Source organism: Mastomys coucha, unplaced genomic scaffold, assembly GCF_008632895.1.
Source record: "Mastomys coucha isolate ucsf_1 unplaced genomic scaffold, UCSF_Mcou_1 pScaffold6, whole genome shotgun sequence".
NCBI lineage: Eukaryota > Metazoa > Chordata > Mammalia > Rodentia > Muridae > Mastomys > Mastomys coucha.
Window position 1 is genome coordinate 45941964 of NW_022196912.1, and position 14354 is coordinate 45956317.

Consider the following 14354-nt stretch of genomic DNA (forward strand, 5'->3'; position numbering starts at 1 on the left):
TCCTTCCTTCCTTCCTTCCTTCCTTCCTGAGAATGTGGGCTCCATAGTGAATGCTGCTTGTTGGCTTAGAAGATGACCTCTATAACTGCTCCTGTCTCCATGCATGTATTCTATGCCTCCGGAGGATGCTTTGAACCTAACATAGATGTTATATAAGTTTGCCTGTTATTATAGAATATCATGATGTCCAAGGGGGCGGGACTCAAATTGCTTCAACAAAGAACATCTTATGCATAGGTAACATAGGTAATGCAGAACTCCATTCTGGCTCTGTCAGTGGCATTAAAAATGAGGAGACCAATACTTTTGAAGCAAGGACTGAGGAATAGTGCTAAGTAGAATGTGTTACCCTGGTGTGAAGGATGTTTCAGAGGGTGTATACTATGAAGAGAAAGGATTGTGAGACACAAACAGGTAGATCCTCGGGTTGGTATATTAGCTACTTGTCTGTTGCTGTGATCACTTAGAGACATGCCAACTTGGAGACAGAAAAGTTTATTTGGGCTTATGATTCCAGAGGGATCGAATCCATGATGACAGAGCCTATGGGGCAGGCATGGTGGCTGGAAAAGAGAGTTGAGAGCTCACATCTTGAACTTCAAGCCAAAAAGTAGAGAAGAGGGAATTAGAAATGATAGGCAGCATTGATACCTCAAACTTTGCCCCTAGTGATATACACCTCCGACACCTACATAAAGAGCATTGCCAATTGACACTCAACCACCGAAGCCTATGGAGGAAATTGTCATATAAACCGCCACATTGCTTATGATTGAGAAGACTAAATTAACTAATATCAGAGGCATTGGGCTAGCTTGAAGGTGAGCATTCTAAGAACACTGGTCAATTTCTGATTTCAAAGCAGTGTGGCATTCTCAAACACCATTTCTAACTGAAAGAGTAAGTAAGCTCAAGGATGATGAAGAATTAATTGGAGGCATGTTCATCCAAAAGCATTGCAAGAGAAGACACATATAGAAGTATATAGCACTATAGTTGTTTTTAATTAAAAATGGGATTTTAATATTTGGATGTAATTCAGGTATAACAAAACTTTGTTGCTTTTTTAATCAAATATTTTCTTTATTTACATTTCAAATGATATCTCCTCTCCCAGTTTCCCCTCTGAAAAAAAAAACAAAAACAACAACAAAAAAACCCCTGTTCCCTCTCTCCTCCTCCTGCTCACCAACCCACTCTCTCCTGCATCCTATTGTTGTTTTTTTTTCTAATAGATCCACACTTATATCTTTGTAAAAGAGGATCACAGGCTTCTTTATTGTCCCTAGAATGGAGGGAAGTTACTGAGGACATGTCAAGAGCAGTGGCTAAGTTGGGTGTCCATGACTCCCATGCATGCACCTGTTATAATCATATTCACTATACTTGGGTATTTGCTGCTGTGCATTTTCCATTGTCTTAGCTAAATGCTACAGATTGGGTAACTAACAAAGAAAAGTTCATGGATTTTCTGTTTATATGTGCAGATTCATATGTAAGGATTCATGTGCATGTGTGTAGGGAGACCAGTGGACAGCTTCAGCCAACATTCCTCACGTTCTATCAACCTTCTTTAGAGATAGGGTCTCACTGGCCTCGAACTTATCAAGCAGTCTAGACTTGCCATCATGGAGCCCCAAGGATCTTCTTGTCCCCAGGGCTGGGATTACAAGTAAATCACCACATGGGGCTTTGTTTTTAATGAGGGTTCTACATATCTAACTGCTTTTTCCCCCAACAGACTCAACTCAGTATAACTCATAAACCTGCTAACTTGTCAGTTTACTAATCCATGAAAAGATTTATCAATTAGAGCAGAGTCCTTGTGACACAATCATCACTTAAGGGTTCTGCTTGGTCTGTCTTCTTTATACTTGTCAAAGGGGCTATACTGAAGAGAAAGATAAATTCTTTAACTGCAGCAACAATCCAGAAACAGGATGCTTGAGGAAGGGTATAGGACATGAAGTCTGTATGTAAGACTGAGCTTCAGTATTGGAAATCTTTCTCCTGAGGAAATAATATTAGAAATGATAGCAAAGTCCCAATGCTTGGCCCTCCTGTGCTGGAAGTATAGCCTCATGGCTATCCAGAGCAATGAAGCACTGCACACCGGCCACATGATGTCACTTCATTTCGTCTACACACTCACTCATGAAGGTAAATCCTGCTGGATAAGCAAAGATGCTGGCATGGTCAAGGCTTGGCTCTGAGAACTAAATCTCCACTTAAAACAAACACTCTTTCCAAGGTGGAATTTGCTCCTATGTAAATGCAGACTGATGCATCCTTAGAAGTCCTTGTGGTACCTTCTGGTGTCCTCAGATAACAATTAGTCACAGTGCTGTTATTCCACACTCTCATAGATACATGCACAATAAGACAGACAGTATCAGAGTTCCTAACATAGCTACGCTTTTGTGATTTGACCATATGTGACACCACTCACTCTGATGACAACACTTAAATACCTACCCCAAGAATGATTACATGTTTATATTCAGGGTCAAGTGTCATAGGCCAATTTCTCAGCTCAGGTGCTAGCTTGGGCTCACACTGTACTGTCTGGCTTCAACCTGAATTGTGTCCCCTGAAGAATGCAGAACCCACAGCTCAAGGTGATAATTCAGTAAGTGTCTGCTGTAAGAGAAAACATGCCCCACTGAAAACACCATGTTATCTCTTAGGAGGAGGTGCCTTGTATGACTAGTAAGTAGAGGGAAGACACTAAAAGGGAAACTGACTTATTTTCAAATACAGCAAAGATGAAGCAGGCACACTGTCCTCAGTCAGGCTGTAGAAGGCCACTGGTCACCTCCTTCTCTGCTCCCAGCATATCCTCTCACACCCCTTGTCTGAATGCATCTTGTAGGGGTCACCAACTGCAGAGGTACTCTAATGAGATATGTGAAGATGAGGGCAGTCCAGTGTGCTTTTCTTAACTGATCTGTGTTCAGGGTTGGGTCAGAGCCTGAAGAACACTGAACATGTTTGAGTTGGCACAGACTCCAATTTCTTTTAGGCTACTCACCAGCAAACAGCTAAGAGCCTCCTGCCAACCTTGAAAACTTGTGAGTGTTGCATGTTAGTGGTAAAAGGCAGATGAGCTTCCCTATTTCCCCAAGGACTGTCGGTGACAAGCTGTCCTGCCTTTCCACAGTCTGATTCCTGCCACGTGTTTTCATCCAACTGCCACATCAACCTACTTGATCAAATGGCCTTTGTCCATGCCTGGCATCTGAAAGGAACTCTTAAGTTCTCAGATACCCTCTCTCTGGATGAAGTGTCTCTCAGGAATTCCTGTTATCAGGCTTTAACTTCTCATGTAAATGACAGTGACATCTTCTTGTGATGGGTCCTTGAAGGATACTCCTGAGCTCAGCTTCATGCTGTTCACAAAGCACTGCTATGGCGCTCACTGAGAAGGCTTGCAGGAGGAAGGAGGTCAGAAAGGAGGTGATTCAGACTTTCCTCCCCAGATGGTCCTCTCACTCCTTCATATGTAGTAATTCATTTTATGATGCTTGAGTCCCAGGGTGGTCTTATGGCAGTTAGATAATATTAGTTATGAACATGATTCTGATGCACTAAAAAGCAGGACAATGGAGACAAGAGAACCAGGTCACCTGGTACTAGGAAAAGAAGCCTCAGGATTCATTCAGATCAGAGACTGGACAGACAGAAGCCACTTGGGCAGATAGTACTGGGCCAGCATCCAGGGAGAGGTTGGGGATCAGTAGTTTAGGAGAGGACAAGGAAGCTGCACAAGGCTCTGTCCAGAAATTACATATTCCTATATTTGGGGAAAAGAACAAGAGTTTCATGCACATATGCAAGAGGTAATGAGGGATAAAGGATGCTAGGCCTGAGACAAGAGGCTGTGGTACCTTCAACTGAAGGGTGATCTAACCAGAGCGCTCAGGGTGTATTCAGACTCTTGTTGGAGTATGAGGAGTCTGAGCACTTTTTGGCTGTGGCCAGTCATGAGGCAGACCCAAGAGGAGGCTAGCAAACCTGAAGAGAGATTGTATGCAGTATAGTCAGTGACTAGCTTGCTACAGAAGAGTCTCTGCTGTCTTTTGCTCTACACGCTGCCTATGCACACATATGGGGATAGACAAAAAGATGGGAGGGGCAGCTAAGCTTTCGTCTGCACAGCAAATTCATGTCTCAAAACAACAAGAACTTCAACAGATTAGCAGAGCAGCACACAGGCGAAGAGCTTTCTCGAGTTCAAGCTGTTACGGATTTCCTTCTTTTGGTTAGGTTCCCGTTCCCATGGGAGTGAGCACAAGAGCAGCATCAAGCAATATTCTAGCAAAGTAACTTTGCTCAAGGGCCAAGGTCTTCTTGAAATGTCTAACTTTGCTCTTCCACAAAGTCACACACACAAAAAAAGTGTTGGAAGCAGCTGCTTCCTGGCAGTAGGAGACATGCTTGGCCACTATATACCTGGTTCGAGCTATGTACACCATACACGCACGTGCACACACAAACACATCACACAAGCATAATACACATGCACACACATACACACAAACACATGAATGCCACATACACACAAACATTACACACACAGAAACACACACACATACCACATGCATACACACGCACGCACACAACACACAAACACAAATACACACACCGCATACACACACATACCACATACATACATACATGCACACACACACATACACACACAAACACACACATCGCATACACACACTGTCTAGCTTTAGTCAAGCCTGAAACAACATTCAATGATAGTCTAGCCTCAGAAGATGCTGAGGCCTTGGTGAGCAGCATCATGACCTCCAAATCTCCATCTAGTAATGACTAGGACTTCGGGCTAGTTTCATAAATGGCCGAAGGGGTTTTTCAGGTATGATAGGGAAAAGAAAGACCTTCATAAAAAGAATCTGGGTTATCAGTTAAACCTCCTGAGCCCTCACCACAGAAAAGCTGCTCCCAGAACAGACCTATTTCAGGCTTTACAGATAGAGCAGAGCCAAGACAGAAGCATTTGGGGTGAAACTTTTCTACCAGTGGCTGGGTGTGGCTCTATAAACCCAACCCTGTCCTTCAACCCACAGAGCTGTGGGAAAGAATACCCTAGTGCCAGGTAAGCCGAGACACACATGGTAACTCTTGTGGCAACAGTCCCAAGCTCCCGTGCCCAGTCTATTGGGATATTTTCATTTTCCTGTGATTGTTAGCAAACCCATTATCTCATTTTACTCTTGAGGTTGGCTGAAAATACACCATATCCTTGTCTCCATCTCTGTTGCTTTACATTTCTTATTTGCCTTTTTCAAATAGTTTCCTAAGAGGTGTTTGTGTTGGGCAAACAGAAACACAATTCAAGTCTAACTCCTATGTGCAAACATCAGGAGGGGCAGCCACTGCTAAATGTTTTCATGGATATGTATTCCAGCATTGCTTACCGCCCTGACAAGAAGAGCTGGAGCTGAGCTCACCTCTCCTGGGCTCTCCTTTCAGGAACTATTAGCATTAGACATATCTGATGATATCACTGGAGGTTATGAATTAAGCCCAGAAAATGAGTGGGTAATGCTTAAGGTGTGGTCAACATGACCTCCCACATACCTCTTCTATGATGACAGACTATACCTCTCAGGCAATCAATGGTAGATAACTGTGAATTGTGAACATCTAAGTTCAATGGGTTCTATAAGACTGCAATATGCTTAACAGAGACAGAATTCTAGTAGAATTATAAAATTCAATTAGATTTAAATTAAAAATTGTTAATTGTATATATCCACAATATATGTATGAAAGTGCATGTGCCAAGGCTTACATATAGACTAGAGGATGATTTTATGCACATAGTTCTCTCGTTTCACCTTGAAATGGAGTTGGGGATTTGAACTCAGGTCCTCTGGCTTGCATGACATGTATTTTTCTTCCTCAGCTACCTAGCCAGCACAGATTTTTAAAAAAATTATAAGAATGTGTATCAAATAACATCCCTATGAAGTCAATGCTCCTTAATGGTAAAGAGTGTCTCACAGAGAATGTACAAGTAAGTGAGTAACAGGAAAGGCTCATTTCAATGAGGATTTATATGGAACTTTAAGAAGAAGACAACCCTAGGATCTGTTCTGTGGTCTTAGAAGCAACAGGTGAATGCTAGAGAGGAACAAAATACCATTTCAAGAGTAATGGGCATTATATTGATGGTTTTAAATTAAAATAAAAACCCAGCTAATAAGCTACTTCTGTAAACAGCTCAGCAAGCTAGAACCGAGGTACTTGCTTTGTGTACAAAATTAAAATAAACTAAAACTTAATTGCTTTTGGTCACAAAGCAGTGAAGATCTTTTAATCATCCCATTAATCTAGCTAAGCCACTCTTTAGTATTCCATTTGGTGTCTCACTGGCTCCTTTTTTTCTTTAAGAATAAACAATAAAACATATTCGTAGTAGTCATGTTGTGTTAGAATTCTCTTACTAACATTGGTTTTTGAAATAACTCCAAGATAGAGATTTCTCTAAAAATTATCTGGAAAATTAATGAAAGCACTTAGGGAATTGCATTTTGCATATTCCAATGTGAAGCGTATTTTAAACGTTAATTAGCTAAATTACTGGTATCACTCAGGAGATAAATAGTAATCGCTTTAGAAACAATGTGCAAAAGGAAGGCAGGTTTGCTTTCCCATCCTCCAACAAACTCCAATCAACAAAGTCAAGTCGGCAAATGCCACTTCCCCAGGTCTTCACAGCCCATTCTCTTAGATACGCAGTCACAATGTGCAGAACGTATATCGCCCTCTAACCTCATGTTGTCTGTGGTGGTCAGAACCACCTCTCCCCTGTCTGTCCCTTTTGCCTACAAAGTAGGAATACCTCCTGGAGGAAGTAGTCCCAGTCAGCTGCTGCTTACTGGTCTACACAATAGGTAGCTCACCAGAGAACTCATCAGGCAGAAAGGATCAAAGATTTACCACAGTACCTAAGACAATGCAAATAAAGAAACTAGAGAAGTGAAGACTCCAGCAGTAGCAGAGCAACTCACACTGAACTTTAATTCCTGTACATCACCCACCCTCAGATTTTTACTTGGGCTTATTTGCCTGTTCCTGAAGAACACGGATGGCTGTTTAATGATTGTTTCCTCTGGTGACAGAAGACATGCCCATCTAACTTGGAGGAAGAGGGTATAAGTAAGGAAAAAGAAAAGAATTAGTACTTGAAGAATGAATGAACTCCATTGTGCAGTTGTAGCCAACTTCCTTGCAAAATTCATGCTGTGGAACCTAACACAAGAGGCATCACCAGCTTCTTTCCTGGTATCCTCACAGAGGACACATGAGCAGCTAGCTGTTGTCTCTGTTGTCACATGTCATCCAACAGATGACCCTTCCATTCCTGAATACAGATTTCAACTGATTAACATGGTTTTGGAGTTGCTGCAGATTTCAGTTGTTATAAGTGCAGTTGTTTTGAGTACTTTCCTGAATGTCTAGGTGAGCAGGGCATCACTGACCTATGGTAGGTACTAGTCCATATTGAAGACCCCAACAAGCCTGGGACATTCAACTTTCTAAGAGACTCCAGCTTCTTCAACCTTATAGGTAGACACTATTCTTCTTCTTCTTCTTCTTCTTCTTCTTCTTCTTCTTCTTCTTCTTCTTCTTCTTCTTCTTCTTCTTCTTCTTCTCCTTCTTCTCCTTCTCCTTCTTGTTCTCCTTCTTCTTCTTTTCCTCCTCCTCCTCCTTCTTCTCTTCTCCTCCTTCTTCTCTCCTCCTCTTCCTCCTCCTCCTCTATCTTCTTAAGTCAATCACTGGCCACGTATTCTCCTCTGAGAATTTTATGTATATATGTATGTATATATGTATGTATGTATGTATGTATGTATGTATGTATGTATGTATATATGTATGTTTTTTCAAGACAGGGTTTCTCTGTATAGCCCGGGCTGTCCTGGAACTCACTCTGTAAGACCAGGCTGGCCTCAAACTCAGAAATCAGCCTGCCTCTATCTCCCAAGTGCTGGGATTAAAGGTGTGTGCCACCACTGCCCAGCTGAGAATTTTTGACAAGTGAGCTGGTAATGACTGTCCCCAAATCAGCCTTCCCTGCTTTTAAATAACTCTAGAATTAGGACATACATCTTGTCACTGTCACAATAGCTGGGGCCTGTCCTGTGTTCTACTTACAAAAGGATAAACTAGGGTAAGTATCTTACTTATCTCTAGGCTGTCCATGAGTGCTCTCCTGGCTACATAGGGCTAGGTTTTACAAAAGAAAAGACCAAAAAGCTCTTCCTGAATACCAGGAGGCTTGCTGGTCTCCATATCATTCCAGATTCCCTATGTGCAAGCAGCCTGGGAAGAATCATTCATCTGTGCAGCTGGAGTCAGGCGGACCTTTAGAGAATTCTGGGTAAAGAGAAAATCTGTGATCTTGGATGACAGTAATCACAGAGGCTACACCCCTTTCCTGTGTGACTACTTCCTCCCTTACTGTTTTATATGAGACCACTGAGAGTGGCCAAGTGTATATAAAGGAAATGATGCCCCCCCCCCCAATCATATCAACCCTAGTGTGATGACACTTCTGAGTACACTTTGAAAAGCAAGCTTGGTGCAAAGAAGAGTTTGTTAAGCACAGGAGATCAGGTAGATATGCAAAGCCTCTCCCAGAAAAATCTCGTTTCACTCCTAAAGACATCATGCAGTCAGTTCCCAAGGGCAGCAAAGGACCTTTGATGTGAAGCACAAGAATAACGATATCAGAGCATCACATGTCACTACTGAGGCCTTGATCTTCCTGCACTCTGAACCTTGCTGCTCACTGCCCAGCAAAGGCATCACAGAGGACTGGGCCATTCTCTGTTCATTCACAGGAGAGAAGTGCTCTCCAGCAGGGAGATGTGTAGATTAGCCTGTTTCATCTGCTGGAGGGGGATGGTGGTGGCAGTGAGAGTGTGGAAAACACATTCTATCACAATGGCTCTGATACAGAGACAATATGTGCACATAGGTGTTTCCACAACCATGAATGAAGCCTGTAGCTAGGTATAAGTGGTAGTCTTTTTTTTTCCCCCGAGACAGGGTTTCTCTGTATAGCCCTGGCTGTCCTGGTACTCACTCTGTAGACCAGGCTGGCCTCAAACTCAGAAATCCACTTGTCTCTGCCTCTGCCTCCCAAGTGCTGGGATTAAAGGTATGCACCACCACCACCAGGCTTTTCTTTTTCTTTTTTGTAGTCTTAAGACAAACCCCTTAGGCCCAAGTCTCCACACCATGCTTCCTTCTCACCTATAGTTACAGGTCACTCAGTGAAATAGTGTCCTTAGTGGCTGTTCACCTTGACTTTATCTAACTCATTTGCTCTTCTTCTTTTTTTTATTATATGTTTTCTTTATTTACAATATCTCCTTTCCCAGGTTCCCCTCCAAAAGAAAACAAACCCCTGTTCCCTCCCCCTTCCTGCTTACTGGCCCTGGCATTCCCCTACACTGGGGCATAGAACCTTCACAGGGCCAAGGGCCTCTCCTCCCATTGATGACCAACTTGGTCATTTGTACTTCTTAGGTTGCTCCCATGCAATTTAAAAACAATTTCTTTCTTCCTTTCTACTTTCTTTTCCACAGCCATAGGTGTTGGTTATAGAATCTGTGGTTGGAAAACATTAAGTAGGAAACACTTGAAAGAATTCATGTGTTTAAATTATGTTCTGTTCTGAGTGGTGTAGTGAATTTCTGCTTCATCTCCCTCAGTTCAACACAGGATGTGAATCCTCTCCTGGTCCACGATATCCATGCAGTATATATCACCTTCCCATTAATTACTTAGAAGTTGTCATGATCCTCCCATCCTCCCAACCCTGCTGACGTGTCTTGTTAACTATCACATCTCTTGGTTGTATAGTTCTTTTACAGTAGCCTGAGCCTACACCACATGCTGCAATGACTGTTGGCACCTTCTTTCCTTCCATCAGGTAGGCACTGCATCATGCATCATGGCAGAGGGATGAAGACAGTACAGGAACCTATTATAGAAGAAATGGGTCTCCACAGAACTTCCTACATTGTCACTGCTACATTTACTTTGTGTGTCCATGTTATTGCTTATCTCTATAAATTATACCTTAACATAGGTAGACATGCACAAGAAAACATTGAATGTCAGATTCAATCCACTCAAGGTTTTGATAACCACTGGGGGCCTTGGAACACAACCAAAGAGCTTGAAGGTACAGGAGATATAGAAATGAAGACATAGCACTGGTTTACCACTGGTTCTGAGATGGCATGTGCTTTAAGAATCTCTGGGGAGTATGGAATTCTTCTTGTATTCCGATCCCCTTGTCTTTCAGAAGGTTTGCAGTGGCCTGGCTGTCTGTTTGGCATCCACGCCCAGGTTCTCTTTTCCCATAGGGCTCTTATAACTGAGATGTTTCCAGCCCCCTCCCACTAGGCTTCAGGGGAATTACTATCTTCCCTGGCCCCAAAGTGTAGGCTAGTGGCAGAGATCCTTTAGCATATGGGGTTCTCTATATCACTGTGTGGCTTGATGAACTCCTGTTCCAAGCTGGCAGGATCGGTCTGAAGAATCGGGAACTTTACGTCTATGTTTCCTTGTCCACTAAACATTCATAAGAAATGTCTCGCCTCTGAGAGGCGATCTGTTGGGTTTTTAACCCAGAAAATACATCCAACTCTGAAGCCTAGCAAAGTGGAGCTACTAGGGCCGCCTTTTCTTCACACTGCTGTTGGCAGAACGAGTCCTGTTACTTGTAGCCAATAGCAACCTATTAGACAGATATTTTACCCTTGCTGGCTCTATGTTATTATAAAAAAAGATATTTTCTTTTCATTTTAATTGCTAATGAAATGCTGATGCTATAAACAAAATGTTAGAGGAACTGATGCGGGAAAAAGCATAAAAGTATTTCAAATTTCATAACAATATGCACAAAGTAATGGGTATGTATTTTAATAAAAATATTCTGGCATGTATGGCAGGGCAGTTTGAAGGCTATCCACTACAATCTTGGTATTTTCATGAGAATCTGGGAAGCAGTAATGGAAGAAGTGGACCCATGGAAAAGGTTAGATGTTTTTGAGTGACAATGAGACTTTAATTATTTTGGATGTCTGTACCATGGATATTATTTCGAACAATATTGGGTTAGACAATGTAAGTTGAAGAGACTGGTCAGTGAGAAGTTTTGACTTACTGCTCTGAATCTGAGGGTTTTTCTGCACAATGTCTTGTCCATGTAGGCAAGATATAGAGGGTCTTATCTATAGAAATATACCCTGAGTCCATGAGGCACAAATGGCACTATTCAGAAGTCTTTCTATAGAGGTGATGAATTAGCTAATGCAGGAAAATGAGCCCACGGCTGCCACAGGGAAGAACTAATGATATCAACATTACATCATGCACATCACCCAGACTTAACATGGTAAAACTTGGGCTGGCACAAGATCCAAGGCAGTATACATACAGCCAGTGAAACAAGAAAAAGCAGAGATGGGACATGCATGAAAGAAATTTGGCTTTGTTAACCATCAAAGGAGACTAGTACTTACTGCGTCTGAGATATACTACTTATGAGGTGCCTCCTATAATTTCATTCTGTCTCTAGGGAGGTGGTATGTCTTATTTGAACAGGGCATATAGTATAAGAACTCTTAGGCTACACCACTATAATTTAATTTCTAGGTTGCTGTGAAAAATCCATAGAGTCCTTATGTGCAGAGAAGCAGAAAGAAAATCAATGTTGCCTCCTCTGCACACTTAAAAGTCAAGTGTGGTGTGTGGAATGCAGGAGGCCTGGCATAAAGTATGTATGGACTTCTAGGGTAGTCTGTGATACATCTATGTTAGAACGCATCATTTTCAGGAATAATGCTACAGTTTGGAGAACAACTGTGAGCAAGTCACTGAGAGGGGAAGAGGATGTCTAGAGTTGAGCTTGCCTGAAAAATCAGAAAGGTATCCAACCCTTCTCCTATCTACCTGCTTCTCAGAGCAACCACAGGAATTCAGGGACCGTAAGTCACTTCCGAGGTAGAACACTATTGAAAATGCCTTCAAGGCCATTCCTAGGTTTCTAGAACAGAATATGAAGTTAAATGGAGCCTTCAGACTCTCCAGAGTTTCTGGGTCATCTTCATTCCTTTCCTCACAAGTTGTGAAAGACCTGTACATGCTCAGTAGTTGATGATGACAGTATTTTCTTCAGAATTTGGTCTCCTCTCTTCCAACCTTCATCTCATCTCTCTCTCCCTCCCCTCCTCTCCCCCCTCTGTCTCTATGTCTGTCTCTGTCTATCTCTGTCTCTGTCTGTCTCTGTCTATCTCTGTCTCTGTCTCCCTCTCTCTATCTGTCTATCTATCTATCTATCTATCTATCTATCTATCATCTATCTATCTATCTATCATCTATCTATCTATCTATCTATCTCCCTCCCTCTCTCTCCCTCTGCTTCCTTGTCTGAACACTGTCAACTTCTGGAGAACAGATGTCCTGGCTCTGATGGCTCCAGTTCCTTAGTTACCTTTACCCTATTTTAGAAAATGACAGTTCTGAACATATGTAAGGACTCATTGTCCTTTGTGAGGAGTTCTCCTTTCTAACAACACCATAGTGACAAATATCTATCAGACTGAATAACTCACAGTGCCGACCAGCTTCCCTCCAACACCAAGTTCCATGATTGAGCTTTCTTTTTATCTCAGCATATCTCCTGGTTGTCTGTCACCGGTCCTCAGGGAGACTGTATTCACCTGACTATGCTGTCCTAGGTCTCTGGACTGAAGTTCTGTAGAGCAGTGGCCAGATGGGCACCATCCATGTGTCTCCAAATCACAATCCTTGCTATTGTTGTCAGAGCAGAGTAACCCCAAAGTCTCCTCCCTACAAGGGACATCTCAAAGTTGCCTTCTGGTGGCAAGAGCTATCTGTATAGATGATTTCTAGGTATCTACTAGCTATCACATCTAGTAAGTGCTTAAGGAAGGAGAGCCAATGTTGTGGACTTTCCCTCCAATGTCATATTCTAAAAAAAGTGAGACACCAGGTTGGTGCCTTAGCTCTAAGATGCTAATCAGGATCAGGAGCCAATTACCCCATACTATGAATGATGGCTTCAGGGGAAGATCTTAGTTTCCATGGACATCTAGATGTTAGGGCATTTAGTGGTCTAAGAGACATCACATGTAATGAATCATCAGAGATAATCAGTGCTCAGTAATGGCTCAGCACATCCCAGAGCCCATGTGCATGTTGGTAGCCAAATGACAGGTAAATACACAGAATCTTTTCATGCTGGAAATGAAGCAATTGTGTTTAGTTTCTATGAGCACACTCTTAGCGTTATCACCAGGCTAGTCATGAACCCAGTACCTTGGCAAGGAGACAGACCTTGTCTGATGCATTGCTTCATTTATTTCCTGTCATTCTCTAGCAGGACACATCCTATGAAGAGGCCCATATTTATGACAACAGAAACCACAATGCCTCCTTCGTTATCTGCTCAGTGGACACACATTTAAATTTGTAGATGATTTATTTGCTGTCTTCAAGAACAGAGAAGCAATTCAATACACATTGCTGTATCACATTCTCCTTTGGGCCATTAAATCTGAGAGGAAAGGCCATTAAGTGTCTTAAAATATTGCACATCCAGGTGACACAGAGCAGGTTACAGCTGTCTCCAAGTCTACTGCTTTGTAGTGTGCAGACTCCTCCCACGGCAGCAGGTGAGTCCGGCAGTGGAAGGAGATGCAGCCCTTTCCTCACAGTAATTATGAATGCAGATATGAATGTAGATGCAAGAGCCTGTGACAGACAGCTCTCCTTACTAATGAAGGTCCCGCTCAGCATGGATGACTGCTCTGACGTGGTGACTTAGATGAAAAGTATTCACCTCTCACAGTTCTCTTTCCTGAAATAAATCTGTACTTGTACTCTACCACCTAGGTCTTAGATATTGCCCCAAAGCCGATACTGAGAAAAGTGTGAGTCCCACAACACACTCACCCCGGTTCTCTGAACTTCCATGAAAGTTGCTCTTTGGAATGCCTTTTCCCACACGGCCAGCTCACTGCCCAGCTCCACACTGAAGATGTGGCTCTTCCCGTGGCTGGCCAGGACACTGAAGCAGTATGACCTGGGGTCTTCACAGTCGAGATCTTGGAGACCAAGATACAGGTTTGCCTGTAGCCAGTAGTTATCTGAAAGCCAGAACTGAAAAACAGTATGGATTGGAAATGAGTCAGGACTGGAGGGTTGAGCCCAGATTATAGATTCCAACCCACCCTTTGGGAAGAGCCTATCATTTGCCTGGTCTGGTAGAGGCAGTCTCT

The 14354-nt window shown here is 42.6% G+C and overlaps 1 protein-coding gene across 1 annotated transcript in view; it reads right to left on the reverse strand.

The window, feature by feature from the left end:
- Positions 1–14354, reverse strand: part of Sntg2 (syntrophin gamma 2) — a 199700-nt gene that overhangs the window by 34585 nt on the left and 150761 nt on the right. Inside the window, exon 14 of the mRNA XM_031356509.1 lies at positions 14029–14235. Within this exon, the coding sequence (XP_031212369.1) occupies positions 14029–14235 (207 nt within the window). The remainder of the gene's footprint in view (positions 1–14028; positions 14236–14354) is intronic.